The 17,432-nt window shown below is 35.6% G+C and overlaps 2 protein-coding genes across 8 annotated transcripts; both read left to right on the top strand.

The window, feature by feature from the left end:
* Positions 1–234: 234 nt before the first annotated feature.
* Positions 235–5,769, top strand: LOC113692202 (disease resistance protein At4g27190). Its single transcript, XM_027210569.2, has 4 exons — positions 235–3,155; positions 3,727–4,524; positions 4,642–4,721; positions 5,553–5,769. The coding sequence occupies exons 1-3, from the start codon at positions 285–287 to the stop codon at positions 4,717–4,719; spliced, it is 3,747 nt and encodes a 1,248-aa protein (XP_027066370.1). The 5' UTR covers positions 235–284; the 3' UTR covers positions 4,720–4,721; positions 5,553–5,769.
* Positions 5,770–10,196: 4,427 nt separating this feature from the next.
* LOC113692786 (uncharacterized) lies at positions 10,197–16,492 on the top strand. Of its 7 annotated transcripts, none has more exons than XM_027211344.2 (8): positions 10,198–10,515; positions 10,662–10,722; positions 11,923–12,397; positions 13,511–13,563; positions 13,785–13,849; positions 13,938–14,016; positions 15,195–15,515; positions 15,896–16,492. In XM_027211344.2, exons 3-8 carry the CDS (start codon positions 11,970–11,972, stop codon positions 16,048–16,050), a joined length of 1,101 nt encoding a protein of 366 aa, XP_027067145.1. In that variant the 5' UTR covers positions 10,198–10,515; positions 10,662–10,722; positions 11,923–11,969; the 3' UTR covers positions 16,051–16,492. The 7 variants fall into 7 exon arrangements, with proteins under 7 accessions (XP_027067147.1, XP_071909386.1, XP_027067145.1 ...); XM_027211345.2 differs by having other exon boundaries at positions 10,198–10,538; XM_027211347.2 differs by having other exon boundaries at positions 10,202–10,515; positions 15,207–15,515.
* Positions 16,493–17,432: the final 940 nt, after the last annotated feature.

The following is a 17,432-nucleotide window of genomic DNA, read 5'->3' as shown; positions in this document are numbered from 1 at the left end:
TTCTAAACTAGCTCTACATAAATTGAAAACAAAATTATGCAAAACATATTTGTTGGTCAGAACAATTTAAATAGTACAAGTATACCTTACGTTTTGCTTTTCCCAAACACATTTCATTAAACTTAGTCAACGGCCTGACATTTTTTCTTTTCGATCTTATGCATTGTTTCTTGCCTCATTTGTATATCCATGAAGTTTTTTCTTGTTGTTCATGCATTTTATTAGATCCCTTTTTTCCCAAATAACATAGTTATAGGCATTTGAGCAGATGAACTATTGTAGTAATGGCCATCCAAGATGTTGCTCTTTCCATTGTGGGGCCATTTGTAGAGAAGTGTGTTAACCCAATTTTGCGCCAATTCAAATATTTAATTTTCTACAAGAGCAACGTTCAAACTCTGAGCAATGAGATCAACGGACTTGGGCTGCAACAAGCTGAAGTTCAGCGATTGATAGATGCAGCAGAAAATAATGCTGAAAAAATTAAACCAACTGTTACTGATTGGATGAAAAATGTAGATGATCTAAAGAAAGAGGCATATACTATTTCTCAGGGTATGGAGAGTGTTGAAGTGAATTGCTTTAATATCGTTAGGCTTCCAAATTTGAAGTCATGTTATTTGCTAGGCCGACGTGCTGCAAAAAAAACAGATGTTGCTCAGAAACTTATAGGAGAGGGGAAGTTTGATCAAGTTGGGTACATATCTCCATTAGGGAAGATGCCTTTTAGTGAACAGACCCAATCCTCCAAGGAAGGCCTAGTTAGTCAGATGTTAAAGAAGAAGGAAGTGATAGAAGCTCTAAAGCAAGATAAAACAAGCCTAGTCGCGATTTGTGGTATGCCTGGTGTGGGCAAGACTTTTTTGGCAGAGCAAATCGCAGACCAAGTTAAGTTTGAAAAGTTGTTTGATGAAGTTGCCAAAGCAAATTTGTCTCAAATTCCAAACACAAGAACTGTTCAAGACCAACTTGCCGAGCAGTTAGGATTGAAAATTTCTGAGGAAACTGATCGCGTGAGAGCTGAAAGAATGTATACGAGATTAAGCAATGGTGAAAAGAGAATTCTTGTTATATTGGATGATGTTCAGGAAGAAGTTGATTTTAAGAGTCTAGGAATACCTGTTAGAGGTGAACGCAAGGGCTTGAAAGTTCTATTGACATCTCGCCTTTCTCATGTCTGTAGTAGAATGGGAGCTGAAATTTTTGAGGTCGGTGCCTTGCCGAAGGAAGAAGCTCGGCATCTTTTTAAAGAGGTTGTCGGAATTTCTGATGATTCCACTTTGAGTGATGTTTCAAACCAGGTTGCAGACGAATGCAAAGGTTTACCTCTTGCAATCATTGTTGTTGCCAAGGCATTCAAGAGTAACCACACAACACCAGAATCCTGGAATATTGCCCTTCGACAGCTAAAGAAGTACACAATGAGAGACATAGAAGGAGTTCAAGATTTGGTGTTTTCAAGCATTAAGTGGAGCTATGATCATTTGGAAAGTGTTGAAGCTAAGTCGTTACTTTTGCTTTGCAGTTTGTTTCCAGAAGATTATAGTATTCCACTTGAATGTTTGGTTAGGTATGGGAAAGGGTTACAATTGTTTCAGGATAGAGAGACATTGGGAGATGCAAGAGACAGAGTACACATGCTTATTAATGAGCTCAAAAAGTACTATTTGTTGGTGAGTGATGGCGAACAAAAAGACTCTGTGAAATTGCACAATGTCGTGCGAGATGTTTGCTTGTCAATTGCATCAAAAGGCGAGCATGTATTTTTGGTAAGGAATGCTAGAGTTGAAGAACGGCATCCTTACACGGCCATTTCTCTAACAGTGAAAGATTACACAGTTCAACTACTTCCATTTGGCAAGAAGAGTCCATGGCTTAAGCTGTTGCGTCTGGTATTCCAATCAAACACTTTGTACCTATCAATAGATTCTTTCGTGGGAATGGAAGTTCTGAGGGTCATGGAAATTAACAACGCATACATTGAATTTACAGTATTATGGCCTGCCCAAAATTTAGCGAGCATTCGCACACTGTGCCTGGATGGTTGCACATTGCGCACTGGAACTTCATCAATGATTGGGTATATGACGCAGTTGGAAATTTTGAGCTTCTTTCAGTCCGCACTTGAAGACGATCAGTTTCCAAGGAAAATTGCTCAGATGAGTAACTTAAAGTTGTTGGACTTGAGGGTTAGACGTAGCCTCCAACCTTTGCCTCGTGGTATCCTGTCAAGCTTGAAGAAACTAGAAGAATTGTATTTGGCACCTGATTATCATCTGCACCTGGGGAGAGATAAAGAAGAAGAAAGAGAATGCATTAAAGAGATCATATCACTCTCCAACCTTGAATGCCTCCAAATTCATGTATATGACCTTAACCTCCTACTCCAATTATTGCATGGATTTCCCGCTCAGAGGTTGTCAAGATTCCTCATTGAAGGAGCTGCTTATAATATGGGCTGGAGAGATCTCAGTAGGGACTTTCAATTTGGGAGGACTTTCGAACTTCATTTGTCTCAGGATGAACAGTTAAAACAAGCATTGGATCCTGCAGTTACCAGCATTGTCAAGAGAGCTGAGAATCTCACTTTGGACCTTTATGATGTGTCAAGCTTGAGGAATCTTGTGAGTGACTTGGATAAAGATGGATTTGCCAATTTGAAAAGGCTTCAACTAGTGTCTGGAGTATGCCAATGCCTTGTTGATTCCACCACCAACCTAGTTGCTCCACATGTTTTTGGAGATTTGGTTTGTATGAATATTGTGGAATGCAGTTTGCAAGAAATATGTCGTGGAAATCTTCCACCTCGGTGCTTCAGTCAACTTCAAGAGGTGAAACTCCAAACTGTAGATACAATAAAGTACTTGTGGATGGGGCCGATTGAACCTCCATCGCTTTGCAACCTCAGTGTTATTGAGGTCACTTATTGTGATCAAATTACAATTCTATTCTCACAATCAGTATTGAAATGTCTAGTCAAACTCCAAAGTTTAACGACTGAAAACTGCAAGGAGTTGGAGAATATTGTTATGAGGGAAGAAAGTAAGAAGAAGGAAGTGCTTGAGCTACCCCAACTCAAAGTTTTAGTCCACAAACACACCAACTTAATGGGTTTTGGGTCCAAAGATGATGCAGCTGATGCTTTTTTCCACCAGGTTCTCTCTCTCTCTCTGTACTTATATGATATACTCTATATACTTCTTTTCTGTCAAGCAAGCACTTTATCTCAGAACCTGTTAATTTAACAACTCAAAATTGTTTCATTAGGCATATTCTAGCACTTGAACTAGTTAGCTAAAAATATGTTTTGTGTAGAAGAATCGTTTAGTGCTAGTAAGAGCCGAATCATGATGAATATCAATATCCTATGGATTCACCTTTCCTTCAAGCCATTTACAATGATTCAACTAATTAAAACTTTAACCGAAGTTTTGAAATACATGTGGTGCATACATTTCAAGCTTTGAGATGAACTTAGATTAATGACATAAATCGCTGGAAAACTAAATCTAGACCCAGCCAGCGATAATGGACAAATTTTGATGGTTTTTTGCCACACACCACACACGGACAGCACATACATATATACACACACGTATATATAATGAATATCAATGGTGACTACAAATGTACATACATACACAAACATATTTGATATCCCATGCATGTTTTAGTTGCATTTTGCAATCCACATAAGCTTTACGTGACAATTACCAAATTTTCCAGGTTTCACTTGCTAGCTTGGAAGAACTCGAGTTTGGACCGAACACGAGTGACGTGCAACTAATAATAGGAGGTGAAATGCCAAGTCAGTCTCTGGAGAACTTGAAATTTTTGCGGTTGGAGGACTGTCAGGTTCGATGGATTGCCAAAGCTGATGGAGTGATAATATTACAAAATCTGCAGAGACTTGAAGCTCATGGATGTGACAGGATGAAATCACTCTTTGAATTTGAGGGGCTGAAAGTTCCTAGGCAATCCCATGAGGAACTTGCAATTCTTCCCAAACTAGAGTCCCTGACATTAAGATCCTCAGGATTAACTCATATTTGGAGGAATTTCCCTACAGGGGTTCAAGTTTTCCGGAACTTAAGGAATCTGAAAGTGTGGCATTGCAGATTATTACAATGTTTGTTTTATCCTCCTTGTGTGGCTAACATGCTTGTAAGCCTTGAGGTACTAGTAATTGGTTGTTGCGACGAAATGCATGGAGTTATAGGTGAGGAAGATGAAGAGATCAGTCAAGAAGATGGTGTTGGAAATCACAGAGAAATTGCGTTGGAAAGAACCAATAAAGAATTTGTGTTTCCCAAACTGAGCTCATTAAGTTTTGTTAATCTCCAAAATCTTGGCAGCTTCAGTGGTAGCCACCGCGAGGATTGTGACTTGAAATTTCCCTCACTGACTCAATTGGAAATATGGGGTTGCCCGGAGTTGAAGAAATTGTGTTCTGGAAAGTGGGATGCACCATTACTTAAGAAAGTGAAAGTAACAGAGAATACATATATTCCTGTGGATTTAAAGGTACAAATATATGTATATCCTTATTCTTTCTGACCCTTTAATCTTGTCTATTGGTTTAGTCTCCCAAAGAGTTGAGAGTTTACGTTTCAGATTTTTGTTTCTGAGTATATTTTACAGGATAGAGAGCTCAGCTTCTTTACCACATCAGAGATATTTGGGTTCCGCAGGCTGGTCGAGAACAGATGGAAAAGTTGAAGGTACATAGATTTTAGTGTCTTTTCCCTTTTTCTTTTGTTTTTGTTGGGAGGGGATTTTTTTGTTTTTTTGTTTTTTTTTTTTGGGAGGGGAGGAGAATGGAGGATTAAATTTCAATATGCAATATGTGTGCTTCTGATCTATATGAATCGATCAATGAATAATATTACTCCCTATAATTGAATCTGATTCTGCATAGAGCAATATTACATCGAATGCAGATGTACACAATTTGATATGGTTTTTATATGTTCAAATGTTTAGGTAGGCCTTAAACAGTTTTTCACCTCATATACACGTTCTATTGTACACTTCCAATGAACTATAGTTTGATTTACATTTGTGCTAGTTTGCATAAATATGAATAATAGGAAACTGCTGCTTTTGATTCTTTTTTACTTCTGATTTTGCTTACCATTTTTGCCAAAGGAAAGACGAATTCACATCCTATCTTTCTAACTCCACACCTTATATAAACTTTAGTACGGATAGTATTAGTCATCAATGCATTAGAAGTGTGAATTTGGAAAGAAGATGTGTGGATTTAACCCCTCCCTATTTGCTATTGTATGATCTTTCTTATTTCTATTTGTTAGCAAATAACTCGCACTGTTGATATTTAATCATATGCGTTACAGGCTTTTTGATGCAGATTCTGAAACCTTCAACCTCCACATATGTGTAAAATTGAATTTTTCATATGGGAGAAGCCAAAAAGTAAACTTGAACTATATATTTCTAGTGAAAATTGATTTGGAAATTCCAATGTTTAACATTATTTATGTAACGTGGAGTTGTAATATTCATGTTTGTTTTTTTACTGAATATGGCAGGATTCGTCTGGTCAGTACAACTGTGCTTGATGGATTGGGCTATTGGACATGGACAAAAATCTCCGGTGTTAAAAGAATATGTTTGGAGTTTATATAAAGTGTGTTTCGCTTGTTTTGATTTTTTCTTTTACAATATAATAAAGGATATCTTCCTTTACAATATCAGTGTAGAAATCTTTTTACAGTAATAAACTTGAGTGCATGCTGAACATGTAAATGGGGAATTTTTAAAAATTTGAAGAAAAAAAAAACGCGTCATGCACTGAAGTTATCAATGTAAAAAAATTTCTACACTGAAAATGAACAAAAAGATTAATCCAATATGAATTGTATTGTCTTATGTTTTTTCAGATTGGACTTCATTTTTAATAGGTAACCCTGCTTGTGAAATGCCTGGTATACATTTTAGGTGCCAATAAAAATTCTTCTTAAATATCTCTTACTGATAATCGTTAAAAAGGAAACCAACATGCAGAAACTGTAAGGCATTGAAAATCTCTTGGCAACTTAAAATTATTCTTAGCCTGCAAGAAGTTTTTCTTTTTTTTCCTATATATTTTTTAAGATTCTTTGTCTCTACTAGTTATCCCTGACACATCCCATCACCCCTCTAACTTTCATTAACTTAAAGGGTCTAAGTTTTAATTTTTTAAAAATGTCAAATTTAAGTGAAAAGGTGACTAAAAGTAATAAAGGAATAAGAAATGTGAGCATACAATATTATGTATAAGGATTACCATTTCAAAAAATCTATCTAACATATATGGGCTATTCGTTCAAAAAAAAAAAAGGGATAATTTCAGAAACCTCCCTTGAGATTTCTGACAATTTCACTCGGCTTCCCTCAGGTTTAGAAAATTACACTTACCTCCCTTGGTATAGTAAAATACCTATAATACCCTCCACTTGGTAGAAACTTTTAAATTTAAGGCGATAAATTTACAAAACCCAAAAAAAATCTATTTTCCTGTCTCTTGTCTTTTTCACTTCTCACTTTTTTAGTTAATATAACCTCTTTTTATTATCTTTAATTTTGTGGATATTAGCAAATTGAAATTATAAAATCAACAAAGTGAGTAGATTATGTGTCAAATTAGAAGGAAATGGAGAGACTCACAGTGACAAAGAAATAAATAATGAAATTGATGATTAAAATAGAAAGAAGAACTAAAGATGTTGAATTTATCATATTTTGTTTGTTGTCAAAAATTTTTTTATAAAATGTCAATAATTACATAGCGATTTCTTTCATTGGATTATAAATTTTTTATTATGATTTTATTGTGGAGGTAGAATTTATTCTCTATTTTTTGAGATATTAATATTTTTAAAACCATAGAAGGGTTGTAATAGCGGTTCTAAGTCAGATTAAATTATATTGAAAAGGTATTTGAGCATTGATATTTAATTTTGGGGTATAAAATTGATTGTCAATGGGGTTTTTCTGTGTGTTTTTTTTTTACGTAGCAAGTATTGATACTGTACAAGTAATTTGAGATCCTTTGGATGACTATTTGGTTTTAAAACTTATGCTTGCTAGGAATTAGGTTTATTGATTTGTGCAAAGTGTTGAAGAAAATAATTGAGTATACTATATTTTTCTTAGTTTAAAGGGCAATTTAGGAATTTTGTGAGAAAATATATATTGTTGGACCTATATTGTTACTAAAAAGTAAAAATAGGGGAGGTATATGTAATTTTTAAAACCTGAGGGGAGTTCTCTGTAATCATTAAAAACCTCAGGGGAGGTTTGTGAAATTATCCCAAAAAAATTCTATCATTTTATTACTATTTACACCCTACTATTTTCTAGCATTCAAAGTTTTCCCTTTTATGATATCCACAAGAAATTCTGAAGCTTTAGTTGCAGTCATGGTGAGGAATGTGATTTCATCCTCCCCTCATTGATGGAATTGGTAATAAAGGGTTGCCCTGATGTAGTTGAAGAATTTGAGTTTCAAATGGTTGAATGCAGTGAGACTGGAATATAATACAATTCTATATTCTTTAAACTCAATTTCAGCTAGAAGAATCACACACACACACACATAGAGCAAATTATCTGGGTAGTCACTAAACTTTTTGAATACTTGAGTTTTGACCACTCAAATATTAATAGTATGTTTTTACCCATTGAACTATTACAAGTATAAATTTTGGACCATTTCATTTGATTCCACCATTAATTTTTTTTAGATCTAAAAATTAATAATAAGTCTCGTAAATCGTGCAGACCCTTAGAGTTAGCAGAGTTAGCAATGGAATTAGACAAAATGATAAAAAAAAAAATTACACATTTAATAGTTCAGTAGGTAAAAATATACTATTAATAATTGGGTGATCAAATCTTGACTATTCGAAAAGTTCAGTGGCTACCCGGGTAATTTGCTATATATATATATATAATCGACACTCCATTTACCTTCTAGAAAGAAGAACAAACACAAGAAGCATGAATTCAAAATCTGTATAAGCATGATTACTGCATTAGACCCACGTGGCATTTCACCATCTACAAATTGTTCTGGGCAATAAAGAGGACTTCCAACCTGTATTGAACTCCAAGAGTGACCGAATTTAACCATTGACATGTAGGAAAGGTAACTTTACTAATGGCATTAGAGATTGCTATCAAAATTGGATTCATTTATCATTTAGTTTCTACACAGGCGCTCAAGATTCTACACAAAATAACATATTTATTTTTGCAATATCATTTGTTGAAGGACTAAAATATGACTACTGAAATTAACAATTTCATATGTTTAACTAACAGTTTTTTTAACAAAGTGCTTGAGCGAGCTTTTGGAATTCGCCTGAATTCATGGTCAACTAGTTCTTTGACATAAAAGGAAGTATATCGTATAGAATATGCACACACACATATATACATATATTTAAAAACAAAAATAGCTTGCGGCAAACTACACAGATCAGCAAGTTCAAAATCTATGATATTGACTATAGTTCGTTGATCACTAAAAATCACACGAACAGTCCCCAAATTGCATCACAAGGGGTGCAAACAAATCAATCTCAATAGAGTTAGTCACGAGTTTATCTTATCAAAACTCAAGCTCAAGTCAGGTTCAAACAACTCAAACATATTAACAAGTTCATCAAGCTAGTTTAACCGAGTTCAATTGAATTTCATTTATAAATATTATTATGAAATGTCTATCTTATCTCCTGTTTGATATTATGTAGATATTATTTTATATCACTTGAATTTGATCAAACTCCAGTAAACTATATTCATTCAAGTTCAAACTTGAACAAGGTAAAATTGAATATAGTTCGAGCTTGAACTAACTTTAAAAGTTCAACAAGCTCGAGCTCTAGTATTTTAGCTCAAGTCTAGATCGAGCAGTGGAATGAGGTCCTCCATTCAACATTTAATAGGGAACTTACTTTAGTATATGACCATTACAGCCCAACGGCAAGAAATGCATGATCCAAAAAAGAAAGAAAAACAGCTATGTATTAACAAGCACTAAAAGTATTTAGTATTTGAGTTCAGTCATTGCTGTCTAGTGTAATATAAAAGCTTAATAGACAACCACAAACAATCTAGTATTTTATTTGCAGTGATACGTCAATCTAGTAGTGAACTATCAAGATACAAGTCTTTGTCAGTTTAGTCTAATAAACATGCCATATTCCATCATGTATAGAAAAAAGAACTAAATGCATAAGGCAGGAACAAGGACTAGAAGTGTAGAACAACATCGTCAAGTGAGATCCTCCCAAGGTCTAACCAAGAAACATGCATATCCCAGCACTAATGATTTATTCAGAATCCTATCAAGTTGTGAAATTTTCATTATGTATACTATGAAAAGAGGGTTCGCCTAACTTTCCAAAATAAATACACCTTGAATTACTTTCACTTTTTTTTATTATCACACAAGAATTCCACTGCATCACAACTCAAAGAACAACTGTAGCGTCAGGTATCCCCTTCTAAGTTGTAACAAAAAGAAACCAGCAAAACAATAGCAATGAGCAATCCAAAGGTAGAGAAAAAACATAACATCACAATCTTTTGTGATACAAGTATTAGTCAACATTCAACAAGAAAAAAAATAAAATAATAGGACTTGAAAGTAAGTCCTACTTACCAGAAATCACGGTGGTTTTGCGAAACCAACCAAATTTGATTGGTCGGTGGCTGCTACAGCCTACAGCTAGGTGGAATGATAGCTGGTTCACTACTCTTGATTGTGAAAAATGGAGAAACTCGCAGCCATGGTGGTTTGCATGGTGGTGGTTGGGCGTGAAAATGGAGAAGCTTGCGATGATTTTTGGTAGAGAAAAGGTGATAATTGTGGAAGCGAAAAGGTGACGGGAGAAGATTGAAGAGATGGCTGGTGTTGAATGGTGAACTGGTGGTGCGAAGTGCAGGGTGCAGTTGAGAGATTGGGGTTTGGAAGGAATATAATAAGTGATTTTAGATGAAGGTCAAACAATAATCTAACCCTTAATTGTATTTCTATATAATGTAAAATGACATATGTGCCCTAACTCACGAGTCGCGTTCGAGTCTCGGCGAACCGAACTTGATCGAGGTTTTAGGCATTTCGAGTTGATTCACAGCACTAGTAAGCTACGAGTGTCTATATTTTGTTATGTCAAGTTCTCGAAGCATGAAAATGAAGCTTGCACGGGACAAAACATGGAAGCCAACTTCACGTCTGCCAATCAGAGAGGTGAAATAATTCGCAATTTGCTTCAATGAGTTCTACACGTGCCAAAGATTCTGCACAGCCCCCGTCACACGTGTGAAACTCCCAATCGACCAAAATAAAAAAAAATCAATGAAAATGAGACGGAAATTAAAGAACAAAAGAGCGCATTCCCTAAGGACAGAGTACAGACACAGAGATTTAGTGTGATACGAAGAACTTTTTGCTTTACCCTTCGCTGGTAATCTGACTTCACTCGCCGGAATATACTTCCACCGGTGAGTCCCCTTAACTTCTTCAGGTACAGATACAAGGATAAATGCCTATAACCTTCCCTCCTACCTGTGTTCTTTATTGAAATCAAAGATTGTGTACTTGAGTTTCATTTTTTTTCCTTATCTTTTACTTTGTATACAATAAATAGGTTTAGAAAACAGTTGAGAAAAGAAAGGAAAACAAAATTCTGGGTGAAGGGTTGTTACCAGGTATGTGTAATTCTTATTTTTGGATGACATGTTTTCGATATTTTTAGATTTGATACAACTTTTATTTGGTTTTGCTTTATTTCTCTTTTTCGTGGGCAAAAAGGAGAAAAACTGAGGCTTTTGGTGTTTTTTTTGTTCTTTCTTTTTGTTAGTGAATTTTCTGGGGTGATATGCACATTGACATGTCTGTTTATTGTTGTATGTGTCTGGAATTTGTGTCTTTGAAGGTAGACTAATGAAAAGATGGGAAAAGGAGAAGACATATATCTATGTTGCATGATTTGATTTTATATACACCATCAGGGTAGTAGTAAATTTTTTACACAAGTAGCTTTAGATTCACGCCATGTGTATAATAGAATCTTGTGAAATGACTAGGTGTTCAACATGTGGATCCGCTCGTGAAATAAAACTTTTACCCAATGCATGGAGGAACTCGTGTTTTATTGGTGTAACAAGTGGTTTATTTATTGAAAGAATGAACTCAATGCGAAAGTGAACTAAACTTAGTGTTGTTACTGCTATAGATGCTGTCTCATTTGCATTAGTTGTCATGTTCTTGCTACATAGTTCGTCAAAGGAAAGGGACATAATGGATATATGGGTTTGTCGTATATAGACCTGTTAGTATGCATATATAAACTTAGTTGTCATGTTCTTGCTACATAGTTCGTCAAAGGAAAGGGACATAATCGATATATGGGTTTGTTGTATATAGACCGGTTAGTATGCATATAGAGAAAATGTTGTACAATTGAAAAGTAGGCTTGGGCGCATTTCTCACAAGTGAAATTCATGGTGGTTGATTGTTGTGTTTAATTTATTAAACTCTGCTTCCATAATTATTTTTATAAAATAACCAGATCGAGCAAATGAGAGTGCATCATTTCCCAAATCATAATGGTATGTGTAAAGTTACTCTTTTTGGTAAAAAGTTAATTCGTCATGTACTTTAGTTATTTTGCTAGTTATCTAATCTGATGATAATGATCTTTTTTTTTGGTTTTTTTTTCTGTTTTTTTTTTTGGGGGGAGGGGGGGGGGGAGGAGGGAGGGACGGGAGGTACTTTCCTTCAATTTGATCAAAGCAAATATGCAATTTACAGTTGTTGAATTAATTTTACATCTCCAAATGAGGCACTGAGGAAATGTCAAGTCTGGCTTATATTTTTTAAGAAAGATTAATCTTTTACTATAACAGGCACATAAGATTTGAGTTTCTAGAAGCGGCAATATCATTTGCGTGATATGCCATACCTGGTGCGGGAGAATCTGTTTATTGGCAATATTGGGGATGCTGCAGATGTTCTCCAGCATGATATTGGTGAAATTACACATATATTATCAGTTCTCAGCTCCGCATCAATTTCATTTTTCTCAGAATGGCGAAGGGAGATTCTGATCCCTACAGAAGAGATTCGTAAGGTGTATGTTGGGGGTTCAGGAACAGAGGATGATTCAGGTGATGGGTCCAAGAGTTCTCTGGCTCCAGAAAAGGTGCTGTATTCCTTAGAGAAAGCAGGGAAGGATTTGAAGTTTGTAAGGATGGCTGTACCATTCAGAGATACGGAGAGTGAGGATCTATTGGATTACTTGGATGTTTGTTTAGATTTTATTGACCGAAGTAGAAAAGAAGGGTCTGTATTGGTTCACTGCTTTGCTGGTGTATCAAGAAGGTAATTCTCATTTGCTGATTCTTTCTACTTTTGAAGTTTGCTTGTTCCCACTTTATAGCTGAGGTACTTTTCAAATTCCTTTTGCTGGTAGAATAATGAGTGTTCATTGAACTGATGTCTGTTATTCTGTGTCTTGGGGTGTCACAGTTTTGTTGGTTGTTGCATATGAACCCACAGTTTCGTATTTACATAGTAGGCATGACAATTTTTGACAAACAACAGTCCCTTAGAAATATTGTTTATCTTGTATTCTATAATAATGGAAGTCCATTTTAGGAATCTGTAGTCAATATGTCCAATTATGTACTGAATTCTTCTTTACTGTTATCACCAATGACAAAGCTTGTCAACTTCAAAGCCCTTCTTTCAAAACGCATTTATTACATATGATAATGTCCATGGATATTCCTCTTCCAGAAATTAATGTCTATGTTGTTAATGCCTTATTTTTCTCCGAGTTTTTGACAGGATCCTAAATGCAACTCACATTTGTATTAAATGAGCTAATACCTTTATGAAACTCTCATATTTAGCACGGTGGATTCATGCTTTGAAGGATGTTGCTCCTTTGACTATTTCCTGGTTGATGTTATTGTCTTTCATTTGCTTGGATTTTAATCAACTGTGAAATCTTTGGAGTAACCTTCTCCAATATGTCCAGAATTACTCCAATATGTCCAGAATTACAAAAAGCTTTTTTTTTAGTAGATGAATCACCCTATGGATCTAAAGGCCAAATGGCGGACGTCAAGCCACCTTATGTAGAGATTGCTGTTGCGTGGAATAACAGCAGTCTGGCTTTCATGTCACTGTGTTTGTAATTTCTGTTCAATTTAGATAAAGGCATTTTAATTTCGTCAGGTCACATGCACTGGATCGATCGACCATGGTTTCTCATGCAGAAATCATGAACTTGGACTTTTAACAAGTTGACCTTGTAAATTTGGTTCTTAATTTAGTATATTATCAAACCATGGAACTCTTTGTTTTCCTGTTTCTATGTTTTTCATTATCTATTTGTGAGCAAGAATTTATCAAGAATGTGGTACATTTTACTTCTATGCTTGGTCATCGCCAAGGTTTTACACACTGCTTTGACTGTTTTGGTTGCAGTGCAGCTATTATTACAGCATATCTGATGAGGACTGAACAGCTATCCCAAGAAGGTTTGAACAATCTCACTTTTGTTTGGCTTTGTTGTTTTTCTCAAGTGTGCATGCGGATCTGTTTTGATTTCTGTGCTTATCTTTCTTGACCTTTTGTTAATTTGGAACAAGGAACAATGATAGTGTTCTTTCCATTTTTGATGTGTTCTACCTTTCTTTTCTTTTATTTTCTTTTTTTTTTTAATTCTTCTTTCTTCTTAGATGGGTTTGCATTTCTGTAGATGCGCTTGAATCCCTAAGGCAAAGCTGTGAATTTGTTTGTCCAAATGATGGCTTCCTGGATCAGGTTGATATAATGCCCTAAAGTTGTCAGCATGTTGGTTTCCACTGTAATATTAGTGGTCTAAACAAGCTTTGTGTCCTTTATTGTGCAGCTCAAAATGTTTGAAGAAATGGGTTTCAGAGTTGATTACGCTAGCCCCATATACAAGCGTTTCCGCTTGAAAGTACTAGGTAGAGTATTCCATTGATATCCTATTATGTTTCTTGGTTCTTGAACTGCATGATTTGCTATTAGTTTTTTTGTGTTGACGTCTAGCATGTTACCTGTTACTCATTTTCCATTATTGGAGTTATAAATTGTGTACTGGATCTGTGTGTTTCAAGTTAGCAAATATTGTTACACCTTGGTTGGTTGTTTGAGAAAAAATTGCATAACTTGTATGTGAAAAATGGCATCCACAGCTTGTGCCTAATGATTTCAGTAAGTTCATTTCATATGTTTTTGCAATGAACTGTTTTCTACGCTTTTTGTTGATGATCTGTTTTCGTACTAATAACTTGTAATACTAGGATTTCTTATGTGTCACATCGTTATGATTTACAATTTTGAGATTTGTTTTATGCTAATCTGTCCCTCTCTCCCCTTCACAAATCTACTTGTGATTTTATTGCAGATGCATTGTTCACACCATATGTTACTTCAGTTTGGAACAGTAGTTGCTTAGTATACTTTAACAGTCCAAATGGTCTATTAGTAACCTTGCCAATGGTGCACTAAGTTACTGCCTGTTTCCATTTTCTGTTAAGAATTGTGGCATATCTTTCATAGCGTATCTATAAAAAATTTTCTTTGTTGTGAGGTGCATTAAAAATTACTATTAATCTTATTTCTTTTCCAAGACAAAGTTGATACATGCCAATTTTTTTCCTGCAGTATTAAGGCCTTAAATCTTGTTAAATTCATCCTAGACTACTGATTTGTTTCATAAAGCTAACATAGCCTTGTGCCTATTTGGAAAGTAACTAAATATGTATTGGCTTAGCAAACATTAATCTTTTCTTGCTAATTCTGGCCAAGATTACTGTGGGAGTTGGCTAATTTGCAATGGTTTTCATTTTAAGGGAATTTTAGGTTAAGCATTTCCTTATTGGTCCTTCTTATACTACTGCAGGTCTTAATTGACTGAATCTAGATAGTATGCAATGTGATCTGGTTTAATTTTGTTTAGCCATGAATTAGGTACATTAAGTTGACCTTGTGTTCCCCATCCATATGATTTACTTCTCAAATAGCATAGATTTACCTCATTACAATTTTTTGACTGACAAAATCCTCCGTCTCTTCACTTTTACCTTTGGAGTAGCAGAAAGGTTGAGTTGTTGCTTTCCTTTTCCTAACATCAGTTAAGGAATTGTGATAGGTGATTCTTACAACCGTGGAGAAAGAATAGACAGTTCAAAATTTGGGACCGATCCTGATTTATCAGCAGCAAAAATCTCTTCTGAGGTTGAAACTAAAGCTAAAATAGATGCAATTCGTTCTCCCTTATACCGCTGTAAGAAATGTCGCAGAGTTGTTGCCCTGCAAGAGAATGTTGTCAATCATCTTCCAGGAGAGGGTGAAACATCCTTTGAGTGGAACAAGAGGAGAAGTGGCAACCCTTTCAACAAGCCTGAAGATAACGAGTGTTCATCTATCTTTGTTGAGCCTCTAGGCTGGATGACAACAGGTATGAAACACTGCACTACCCCATTTTTCCTGGGATTTATGAGACCTTGTGTCGCCTTGGTCATGTTATTCCGATGTGGTTCGTTTGCACTGTTGCAACTGCACTTTTACTGGCTGGTTTGAGGCATTAGTAGGCTGTATGAGAAATCAGAATTTATAGTCAGCTTAAAAAATGTCACGTATTGTCTCTAATCCTGCATCTTTTTCTCTGGAAGAGCCTTTATCCATGACAAAAATAATGATGCATAAATCGGCCCCGTTTTTTGTACTCGAGTTTTTAGCTGAATGACACTCATCCATAAGGTGTCATCTGGCATGTGTCTAAATGTGTGTTTTTGAATCTATTGAGTGATGAATCTCCATATTTTCCCTTGTTTTTAGTTGAAGAAGGTGCACTTGAGGGCAAGCTGTTATGTGCCAAATGTGAGGCACGCCTAGGTTACTTCAATTGGTCGGGTATCCAGTGCAGTTGTGGGAGCTGGATTACACCAGCCTTCCAAATTCATAAAAGTCGAGTGGACATAAGCTCTGTCTAGTTTTTCTCCGGGAAGAAGACAATGGGCATTTATACGTTGTCACATGCTTGATGTATTTCGAATGATTCTTGTGATAAGGTATTTTGAGATAGTTCTAGTGAAAGAGGTATACATTCCTTCAGGAAGTACATGCAGAACAGTTATTGCATACTTTAAACCTCTTGGTGAGTTTATGAAGACTTTTGTTACTCCACCTAGAGGACCAGTCTTGAGTTGCTTGATCATGTAGTGTTAAGAATAACATGACGGATGATTGTGACCTTGCAGCCTTTGCTTGTGTACCAGGGTTGCTGTGATGGTTGCCTGTGTAGGATAAGAAAGTCCTTGAACATTTTTCTCCAATTATTGTAAGTTAAAGAACTACAAAATGGCTGAAAATCAGTCCAGCATAAAGTTTTTTTCAGCAGCATAAATAGTCATTCTATTGCTCAGGTTTGATAAATATTCTTGCATTCTGATGCCTATTGCCTTATAGTACATGTCAGGTAAATATTGGTATCAATTTTACTTGTACCGCCTTTCTGCTATTTGTTCTGTTACATTTGTCCTCCAGAAACAATTTAAAAAAAAAAATTGGTGGCAAAGGGCGCTTCCTTCTAGTTTTTTCAGAGCTCGACGCTTCTTCGAAAATGGAGAGAGCACAAAATAATCACTCTTTAATAAGCAATGTAAAGTGTTCTTCGTTAAGATCATGCAATGAGAACTCTCTCTCCAATTCCCTCCTCCCTAATCAATTATCCATCTCAATTTGGTCGGATATGACCAGTAGATCTTCTGAGAGCGCAAAAATGCGAATTCAGCAACATATGTAGATTCAGGGATATGAGTACCAGAAGAATTTCCAGCAGACTTGTTATTATACTAATGTATGTATACTCAGTTCCCTGAAAAGGCTCAAAACTTTAGCAGATACCTGAATATGTTGAGCACTCTGTTACTAACAGTTTCCATCTTACTGTCTTGCCCATTCAGACCATCTTGAAACATGGACCAAGCATCATAAAATTGAGCAAGGACTTTATTGAGAATCAACTACAACAAGAGTCAAATCACTTGAAAAATGCGAATGAAGCTTAGGGGCAAATGCATTGCTGCTACCTATATGGCTTTCCAACGCGCGATTCTGTACTTCTGTAACAAGTAGAATCTTGAACTGCTCCCAAAGATGATTCTTTAAATGCGTAGTTGATGATGGTAACCAAACACAAATATGATATGCAGAAATTTTTGGAATGGGGTAACATGCAGAAAATTTTAAGGAATGGTATAACAAATTTCTGATCTGAGTGGTGGATATGCTAAAGATCATCAATTGCCAACCTCCCACAACAAATAAATTAATTGCGAATTCATTTAAAACATGAATACAAGTAAAGAAAACA

This window comes from Coffea arabica, chromosome 6c (genome assembly GCF_036785885.1).
Source record: "Coffea arabica cultivar ET-39 chromosome 6c, Coffea Arabica ET-39 HiFi, whole genome shotgun sequence".
Lineage (NCBI taxonomy): Eukaryota > Viridiplantae > Streptophyta > Magnoliopsida > Gentianales > Rubiaceae > Coffea > Coffea arabica.
This window is presented reverse-complemented; position numbering and strand designations above follow the sequence as displayed.